General features: G+C 52.0%; 1 protein-coding gene across 2 annotated transcripts in view; it reads right to left on the bottom strand.

Annotated features, from left to right (window-relative positions):
* Nucleotides 1–386: 386 nt before the first annotated feature.
* Nucleotides 387–9807, bottom strand: part of Itgb5 (integrin subunit beta 5) — a 112437-nt gene continuing 103016 nt past the window's right edge. The window contains exons 11-15 of one of the 2 annotated variants that reach the window (XM_078044063.1): nt 9102–9324; nt 6167–6267; nt 3485–3604; nt 1825–1962; nt 387–1108 (exon numbers count right to left, since the gene is read on the bottom strand). In XM_078044063.1, coding sequence (XP_077900189.1) covers nt 978–1108; nt 1825–1962; nt 3485–3604; nt 6167–6267; nt 9102–9324 — 713 coding nt within the window. In that variant the 3' untranslated portion in view covers nt 387–977. Of the gene's footprint in view, nt 1109–1795; nt 1963–3484; nt 3605–6166; nt 6268–9101; nt 9325–9807 lie in introns of both variants that reach the window. The other variant, XM_005338875.4, reaches the window with a different exon arrangement.

Raw genomic sequence — 9807 nt, 5'->3', positions numbered from 1 at the left:
TCTGGGCGGAACATAGGAGTTGGGTGGGGGAAATGTCACTGAGGATGATATATAAGAGGTAGTTTTGGGAGGAAGGCATAGCTTGACCCTTTGCCATCTGTACCTTCTATTTCCAGTTTCAGCACCTTAGAACAGAACCGGACAGAACAGGGGAGGTGAGTTTCAAGCCCAAGGTGGTTTTCATGTCTACAACTCTGAGCAAAACCTGGGAGGGGCCAAAGGTACCTGCTCAGAGCTCCCTTGAGCTACCCTGACCTCAGGGAGCCCTCTCTGAGGAGCCTGCTCTGGAGTATCAGGCTGGCTAGAGTCCCTGTCACTGGAGCGGCAGTCAAGACCATTCATTAAGGAACACACATGTCAGAGAGCATCAGGCGGACACCAGCGCATTTTGTTTGAATCTTTACTTTCAATTGCAGACAATCTTTTTCCATTTCATTACAAAAGTACTAAACAAACACGGACAGGAGAGGAAAACAGACGTTCGCAAACTATGCACCTTCAACAGGCACCTAACCATCCATCACCAACACCCATGTGCAGGGCACAGACACCAGGTGGAGGAGTCCCAGCCCTCAGAACTACGCCATAAATGCATGATCTTTTTATTTCATATAAAAATGACCAACGGGCAAAATATTCAGGCCACAGGTTGGCTTTGCACACTCCGGCCCTTCCCAGGAGCCTTCTCTCTGGCCAGCGAGGGAGGCAGAAGCAGCCCAGCATCTCAGCAGTTCATCAAGACAAGATGCTGGACATGGCGGAGAAAGCCAGGAGCGCCAAGTCCTCTTGCTTTTCCAGGCTTGGAGGGGAGGTGGCCTTGCGTGGCTCTGGCCCAGCAGCCAGGTGGCATGGCCAGGCGCCCTCTTGGGCAGGTGGTGGGCTCCTTGCCCAGGCTGGTGGGAAGGGCTTCTCTGTGCTTGCCTATCTAGGGAGCTGTGATCACGTGAGCAGCTGTCCAGGCCTGGCAGTATTTTTTGTTAATCCCTCTGCACCTCTCTGGGAGGGGGCCTTGTCAGTCCACGGTGCCGTTGTAGGATTTGTTGAACTTGTTGAAGGTGAAATCCACGGTGTGAGTGGAGATGGGCTTTCTGTAGAGGGGGTTTGAAGCCTGCAGGGTGTAACGGTAAGAGGACTTGTGTTAGTTCTCTCACGTAAACCAACAGACTAGATGCCCTTCCCCTCATGGTCAGTCACCAGGAAGGGGGCAGGCAGAGCATGCAGCTGGGGGGCCACCATCTGTGCTCTAGGGCTGGCTCTGCTTCTGACTTGCTCTGTGTCCCTGAGAGAGTCTCTTGCCTTCTCTGAACTTTTACTCTTTGTCTCTGAAATGAGGCCTTGGGTCAGAGAGTCTCTGAAAGCCGTTTCCAATTGTGACAGACACTCTCTCCTGGGATTCAGTGGGGGCTTCCCGTGTGCTCAGGCCTTCACAAACCTGCAGTCTGCCTGGGGAGACGAGGCTCCCTCAGAAGAATTTCCTAACAGACCACAGCAACTTGCTTGAGCTGCTCTTCTGTGTGCCCACTGTCTCTGAGCTATGTGGACTCTTTCTGCTTGAGCTGTGCCAGGTGCCCCTGCCCCACAGCACTCCCAGCCTGGGCCTGGGGCAGGACTCTGTGCAGAGGGGCCCTCTGTGCCACAGTCACGCACTGTCATTGTCTAGACTGGGCATAGCCCTGTGGGTGTCAATTATTTTAATGCCAAAGATGCCAGGGGACCACTCTTACTAACACACGGCTGAGCTCAGACCTGCCACCAGGCTGGAAGGCTCTTCTGCGCCCCCGTCCCCTCTGCTTACCATCTCATAGCGCGCCCTGGAGCGTTCACTTTGGAACTTGGCAAATTCTCTTCGGTCATGGATGGTGACAAGCAGCTTCCAGATGGCCAGGAGTGCAATCCCAATCAGGAGGATGCTGCCGACCACGGCCAGCAAAATGGTCATGGCATTGGGGGCAGTCCCACACTCTGAAAAGAGACCAGGAACATGGGGGGTTAGCAAAGCCACCAACATCTTGTGCCCCTCCTGCCCCCAGCCTCAGGCACACCTGAGATGAAAGGTATGCCTCCCCCAGAGCCTTCTCCTCTGCCCTCTCCTAGATCCCCTGGTGCCTCAGTGTGACTGACGGGGGGGGGGGGGGGGGGGGGCGCAGTTTTCCCCAATGTGCAGAGAGTGAAAGATCCGAAGAGGGGCAGTGACGGTTCCGGGGTCATGTGGCTAGTCAACAGCAAAGTCTCCATGAGAGCCCTGGTGCACAGCTGCACGTCCCCTAACAGACCACGCCCTTGCCTTGGCCCACCCAGGCTCCAGTACAGGACGCTAGACCATGGCTCAGTGTTCATGTCCATGGTCTCAGGAACAGACTACAGAGAAAGCGCGCATGAACCATTTCCACAAGGGCCAGACTGGCCAACATTTCTAAACCCTTAATGTGAAGGAGCCTCTTGGATCAACTACGCTTCTTTTCTTTTCTTTTTTTTTTTTGGGGGGGGGAAGGGGGTGTGGGTACCAGGGATTGAACTCAGGGGCACTCAACCACCGAGCCACATCCCCAGCCCTTTTTTTGTGTTTCATTTAGAGACAGGGTCTCACTGAGTTGCTTAGAGCCTCACTTTTACTGAGGCTGTCTTTGAACTTGCAATCCTCCTGCCTCAGCCTCCCGAGCTGCTGGGATTATGTGTGCTTATTTTCAACAACCACAGAGAGAGTGCTTGAAAACAAGGCCTTGTTCTGACAGGCACATGTCCTGGATTGGGACTGCCGTTCCCTGGGTCTCTGGCCATGGAAAGCAGGCCAGATGATTTGGTTCAATTTGGAATAAGCGTTTACAATGCTGTGAATTGAAGAGAGCAAAACTTTTTCTGCTCCCTTCCCTCCAGAGAAGAATAAAAGCGGGTAATCTAGAAATCCCAGTTACTTCAAGGCTGTTGGTCCTTGGGCTCAACATGCAAGGCTGAGTTGTTGGTGTTCAAATGAAAGTTGGGCCCCTGCAGTGGCTCAGGACGCTGAGTGTGGCGGCCAGCAGCAACACTGCCCGCCGCGCTCCAACTCCCTCCTTGGCATCCACTGTGGGAAGCCTGAGCAGCTGGCCAGGGCAGTGTGCATACCCGGATGCTCCCCACTCGAGCAAGGGCCCAGCCCTGATGGGCCAGACCAGGCACCTCCCACCCTCCCCACAGAGCACAAGGGCTCCTTCCTTATGAGCTCTCTGCCTCTGCCGCGATGCCATTCCCGAGGGGCATGTCCTGCCCTACTATGGCTCCTGTTGCCCCCACAACTGCCCCCATCCCAGGCCCCCAGCTGTGTGCCCATCTTTCTTCTAAGCCTTAGGAGTCGGGCCATGGTGGCCTTAGATCCTGATCTTCACAGTGAACTGTATCCCTGGTTTGGGAAGGATGGTGAGGGGGGCGGTGGGGAGGGAATGAGCCATGGCCCCAGAGCAGGGAGCAGCACCAGACACCTGGACCCAGGGGCTGGGCTCCCACCTACCTGGCTCCCTCAGCACCGTCAGGTTGGTCTTCCCGCTGGGCAGGTCTGCGTAGCTGAACGTCATGATGCAGTCCTTGGCAGTTTTATAGAAGCAAAGCACAGCCTCCTGGTCATCTTTGACTGGAAGAAAAGCAAACAGAATGTCCCTGTCTCCGGGCAGCCCAGAGCTGCTGGTGGTCAGGGCGGGGAGCGGGAAGGAAGGAAGAGGAGACAGAGGGCTGAGAGGCGTGGCGGGCTTTCCAGTGAGTTCAGGTGCCTCACATTGGGATCACAGTCCCCGGGTTGAGTTGTTTATTGCGATACGTGGATCACATCAGAGTCTTCAGCCCTCTGAAGTGTTTGCTGGGGATGAGGTGAAAAAAGGCAGCCTTGAATGGGCGTGGGTGGGAATGGGTGAATGGAGTCGATGGAAATTAGGAGGATAAAGAAAAGAAAAAGCCACCCTGACCGCCTCCTCTCCAACCCCCCAGTCCACTTGGGTTGAAAGCAGGCTACAGAGGCCAAGAGGCAGCTCTTCCCTGAGATGTCAAACCAAAAACAACCTCCGGAGGTGAGGAGGATGTTTGAATGCAAGGCTGGTCTCCTGGGTGATGCCCATATCCAAAGATAAAGTGAGCTGGAGTGGAGGTCGGGCCATTCCCTGGCCCTGGCCTGGATACCAGCGGGCCTCACTCCCCAGAGTTAAGCCCCTTCCTCCCTGCCCCATGCTGCCTTTGACCTATGGGTCTAGGCATGGCGTTCTGTGGCTTCCCTGGGATTACAAGACTGATTTTATTTTCCCCCAGTACTGGGGGTTGAACCCAAGGCTTCCTGAATGCTAGGCGAGAGCTCTGCCACTGAGCCACATCCCCGGGCCTTTGTAGTTTTTATTTTGAGGCAGGGTCTTGCTAAGTTGTCCAGCTGGCCTCTCCCTTGTGATCCTCCTGCCTCAGCCTCCTGAGTCCCTGGGATTACAGGCATGTGCTCTGGTGCCCAGCTGCAAGACTGATCTTTAGGAGAGAAAGGAACTAGAGAAAAAGGGTGTGCAGGGAAACAAAAGAAAAGGAAATTGGGCAGCAATGTCAGGTTGGCCTGAGCAGCAACCAAAGGTTAATGTTATGACATGAAACGCTTTTCCACTCTTGCCCTTTGAACCTGGTGGATCAAAGGAGTTTTAACACAGGAGCTGATACATGAGTGTGGTTATCAAACACAAAGGTCTGGACTTTTCTCTCAGCCCCTTCTCCAATGCCTGGGCTTCATGAGGGCAAACGTTTATTTTAAAAGCCTAGGAAAAGGGTAAATGATGAGGTGGAACATGAACTTTATCTGCTGATTCACCTCAGAGAGCTCGATTGTGAAGCAGCTGTGCATGGACCAAGAGAATCACTTCAATGGACGCTAGAAGGCCGCTTTTCTTCTTTGACCACTTGTGCCTGGCTCTGGGGAACTGGCCCTGGGTCTGCAGGCAAAATGTGACATATACCAGGCCTCCAAGTGGCAAGTCAGAGGATGGGTAGGAAGATGGTATCTCAGGGACTATGGTGAGCTCCCTGCTGTCCCCTCAGGCATAACATAAGCACCTGGCATAAAGTAGGTGCTCAAGGAATATGTGTGGAATAAATACAAGACCTGACATTCTCTGGGGCCATCATTTAACCAAGCAGACAGTCAAAATCAGGGAGGTGGGTGAGCTGGGGTTGTGGCTCAGTGGTTGGGTTCAATCCTCAGCACCACATAAAAATAAATTAATTTTTATTTTTACAAAGGTATTGTGTCCAACTACAATTAAAAATAAAAAAAAAATCAGGAAGGTGGGAACAAGGAAGTCTATAAGAGGTAAGCGAGGACTGAGACAGACAAGAGGCAGGGGCCGGGAGTTTGCAGGGACCGGGAGTTTGCAGAAGCTGGAGTCAAGGCAGAGGCAGGTCTACAGCAAGAGATCTTTGGGGGCACATTCACTTTCCAGGTATGTAGTCTCTTTTCTCTCCTTCCATTTTAACCATTTAAAAATACAGAGTCAGTTTTAGTAAATCACCATGTTATGTAACCATTCCCACTAATGCCAGACCATTTCCATCACCCCCAAAAGAAATCTATACATCTTAGCAGTCAATGCCGATTTCTCCCTCTCCACAGTCCCTGGCCATCCCCATCTCCACTCTGTCTCACAGGCTTTCTCTCTTTGGGACATTTCAAATAGAATTATGGAATGCTTTCTCCTGTTGGCATTGTTTCACTTAGTTAATGTTTTTGAGGCTCACTCACTTGTCACATCATCAGCTTTTCACTTCCTTTGATGACCAATGTGATTCCACAGCATGGACAGGACACATTTTGTTTGCCATTCAAGGTGGTTTCAAGTTTTGACTCTTGTGACTAATGCTGCTATGGGCATTTGTGTGCAGGTGTGTGTGTAGACCCAGTTCTCTTGGGTATAGACCTGGGAGTCAAATTCTCGACCATGTGGGGATTCAATGCTAAACTTTCCGGGAAGTCAAGCTATTTCCCAATGCATCTGTACCATTTTACAGGCTTGGGGACTCAGCCCAGGGTCTCTGTGCAGAACCAGAAGTCATGCCAAGGAAGCCTAGGCTGGACTTCCTAACTCGGGGTTAAGCCCACCCTCCTCTCCTCAGAGGAGGAAATCCCCAGGGGTCTACAGAGATCCCCAGCGGCACCTGTCCCCACCTTGACACTCACCGATGGTGTCCACCCACGTGATCACCTCGTCCTTGCACAGGTGCTGGCAGGTCTGATTGTCAGGTTTCCCTGAGTGAAGCAGCAAGCACTCAACGCAATCTCTTTGGAAAAAGAGGAAATAAATGTGGCTGTTAGATTCTGTGTGACAGTCCCACGTGCGTAACCACCCAGTTTCCGAAAACACGGGGCCTGAAGGCTTAGCTGGTCCCAATTTCAGAGTTCTAGTCTCAGGGACTCTCTGCTCTGCCTTCTTGCTTCTGTTAGTGGGCAGCCCCAGGGTCCGTGGAGGGACACAGGTCAGCTGTGTCTGGTCTGGGGAGTCACCGTGCCTATAATAGACCTTTGGGACTCTGACGACAGGAGCCAAATCCATCTGCATTCTACCCATGCTGAACACCTGGCTGAGGAGATGGCTTCAAGCAAGAGGTTTCTGGGGGATAAAACTAGTCCTAGCCCTCTGGAGGCTCCTCAAACTTCCACGGCCAGTGCTTGATGCCCCTGCTTTGTCCCCGTCATCCCCAGGGCAGGGCTTCGGCCCCTCCCACTTCCTCGATATGATTAAGGAATGGGCAAGGAGTGGATCAGGGAGAGAAAGTGGCCAAGCCTTTCTAATGAGAGTAATGATATGCTTGAGCATTCAGTCATCCTGGAATTGTTCACAAAAATCCCACTCTCCTAGGCCTCAGTGTGCAGAGGCATTCTGGAGCTGGGAACCTGAGCGTAAAGCCTGCATTTCTTCTGACAGTCCGAGCCCTAGACAGCAGGCAGCAGGGGCTTGGCTGGGGGCTTGGCAGGGTGGCTCCAGGGCTGTTCATTCAAGTTGGCCTGGCTGGCCCATTGGCCAGCCTCCTGGATTAACCCACAGCAAACGGAATGGCTGCTTCCGGTCAGGCTGGGATCTATAGGGCCTCTCTGTCCTGCTGTCTTAAACTACAGCCCCAGGTGCCCTCCAGGAAGGACTCCCTAATGATCCAAGTGGACGGATCAGTTTAGCTCATGCTGCCCACACTGGCTGAAACTTGTGTTACGTATTAAAGTAAGTCTGGCCTTTTAAAAAAACAAGTTGCCGAGAGAGAAACTTTGCTCAGAGCCTGTTAATTGAAATCAGCTGGCGCCCAGGGTGAACTCACCCAAAGTGAAGGGTGTGTTTGGTTAGTTTTAGAAGGTGGAGACTGGTTGCTCTGAAACCACAGGGGAAAAAAAAAAGGATGTAGGACATTCAAAGCCTGATGGCCCTCAGCAAAGCAGCAAGTAGAGAACTGGCTTGATATAAGTCACTGTCAAAAGAACTTTGTTTAAAAACAAAATTTTAAAGTTGCAAGTAGGTTGTGAAAGAGAATGGAGGATCAGTGTGGTCTAAAGACAAAGACAAAGGAACAGTAATGCGTCCTTACGGCATCGTTGCTCTCCTTGCCCCTTTGGTGCTAATAAATCATCCAGTCTATGTCTTCTGGGTAATAAATACTTTCAACATTTAAAGCGATGGCTGTTTTCCCCTGAGGACTTTTAACAGACCCAAGCCAATCCTGTACTGCCCTGCGGCTCTGTAGGAAGGGAAGACTGAAGTTTGGGCTCCTTTTTATTGATGTCCTGTGTGATGCCCTGGGTTGCCCCCACTCTGCATAAACCTCATAGGCCCCAAGGTCTGAGCGCAGCACTCCCAGGGTCTCTGCTAGTGGGAATTGGAGGCGCATCCCTTGGGTACAACGTGCTGTGATGGCTGTGACTCCAAGCTCACGTGGGGACAGCTATTTGGGCTCCAGTCCAGGACACCAATCTCCTTCCCAGTCTGTTTCTATCTGGATCTCTGTGTCTTCAGTTTCAGCAGGACTCAAGAGGATCTGGCTTCCCTCTCTCCAACGCACCCAACCCCTCCAATTAAACAAAATAAGACCCTGCCTGTCCATCTTGCCTTCCCACAACATCAGCCAGCTTTCAATTACCCGCACTTGGGCTAATCTGTGGCAAATATCCAGCCCAAGGCCCCTGCCACCAGATCATTTCTAAACACAGACTGACCAGCAGCCACGCGGCCCCAGGGAGCATGAACTCTTCATGTCCGCCTGGGCCAGGCGTGTGGAAGGGAGTTCTGCCAGCAGAAAACCACCCAGTTGCGCTCCCCAGCCAGAGAAACACTGTCCGTGTTAATGCTGCTGTCATCTGTCTGGGTCCCTGCTTCACCCCCCCCCAACACCCCGGCTTTTCAGCTGCTTTACCAGCAAGTTTCAAGAGCGAACGTCTCACTCTTGCTTTCCAGGGAGCACCACGGCTTGAGCTCTGTGACTCCCCACCTCCAACTCTGGTAGGGTCAAGGCAGGGCCACGGGGAGGCCAGCGTGCCAGGCCGGGCCACTGAAGGCCCAGTCATATCTAGAGAATTTCTACATTCGGCAGCAGCACAGAGCCCAGGGCCGGCGCTCCATTATCAGTATAAATGGAGCAGAAAATTCAAAAGCCATTGCGCTTGTTTCTGGCATGCCTTATCTAGGTCGGGTGCCTTTCTATCCCATTTACCTTCTGATTATGTTTTGTTTCGAGCAGCAGTTCCCATACGGTGTTTGTGAAACCGTGTTGGGAGATGTTAATGGGGAGGATGGAATTCATCTGGGAAAAGATGCATACCGCATTTCCTTTGGAGAACACACAATAGCGCACTCAGAGCTCTGAGAAGGCACTGCATTTAGTACCAACACCAGTTTAATTTCATTCAACTCTGTAATCTAGTAATTTTTAAACTTGCTTAGGATCAGAATAGCAGTCTTGTGTGTGTGTGTGTGTGTGTGTGTGTATGTGTGTTTTCTTCTTCTTACAATATGCGCATGGAACCAGCATTTCAAAGCTATCATTTCAGTGACTATTAGAAAGAGTTTTGTGGGCAGTGGGGAGTGCAGCTGGCTGGCCGGAAGACAGGCATGGGCTGAGCGCGGGGCTGTTACCTCTTGGTGCTGCAAGCGTCTGGGCAGGTTGGACACTTCTCACATGTCTCCCCAAAGGCTCCGGGCTCTGTGCACTGGCATTGCCCACAGATGCAGTTTCCACGGTTGCTACAGATCTGCCCATCCTTGGCCTGGCACGTGCTGATGTCTGTTGAGCAGTTACAATTGTCCCCAATGTAACCTGCATGGCACTTGCATTCTCCGCAGTGACACTCACCATGGCCTGAAAGAGCACATGAGACACATCAGGGCGACCCTTCTTTATGCAGGAATACATAATTTCCCAGCACCAGCCATGTGTCAGCCTAGGGATACCACAGAGAACAAGACTGCCCGTGGAGAGTGTCGGGAGAGAGAGCCAGAGACGGCCTGGTGCTGACATGGAATAACATTCTGGGTTCCAAGTGGTCCAGAACTTGACCAAGTCATGCCACAGGATCAGGACTCAGGAAAGCTTTCTGACTCAGTTGTTGTATGAGTCATGGTCCCCAAATATGTCTACACCTTAATCTCCAGAGCCTGTGAATGTTACAAGGTGAAGTTTGGTAGATGAGATTACATCAAGGGTTTTGAGATGAGGAGTCCTCTGCTTTGTCTAGGCAGCCCTAAACGCAGTTGCAATGTTCTTATGAGAAAGAGCAAAGGAAGACCAACTACAGAAGCAAGATGCTCCGTGGCTGGCTTTGATGACCACAGAACAAAAGGC

This window comes from Ictidomys tridecemlineatus, chromosome 3 (assembly GCF_052094955.1).
Source record: "Ictidomys tridecemlineatus isolate mIctTri1 chromosome 3, mIctTri1.hap1, whole genome shotgun sequence".
Taxonomy (NCBI): Eukaryota; Metazoa; Chordata; class Mammalia; order Rodentia; family Sciuridae; genus Ictidomys; species Ictidomys tridecemlineatus.
The sequence above is the reverse complement of the archived record's forward strand: the minus strand, read 5'-3'. Positions and strand labels throughout refer to the sequence as shown.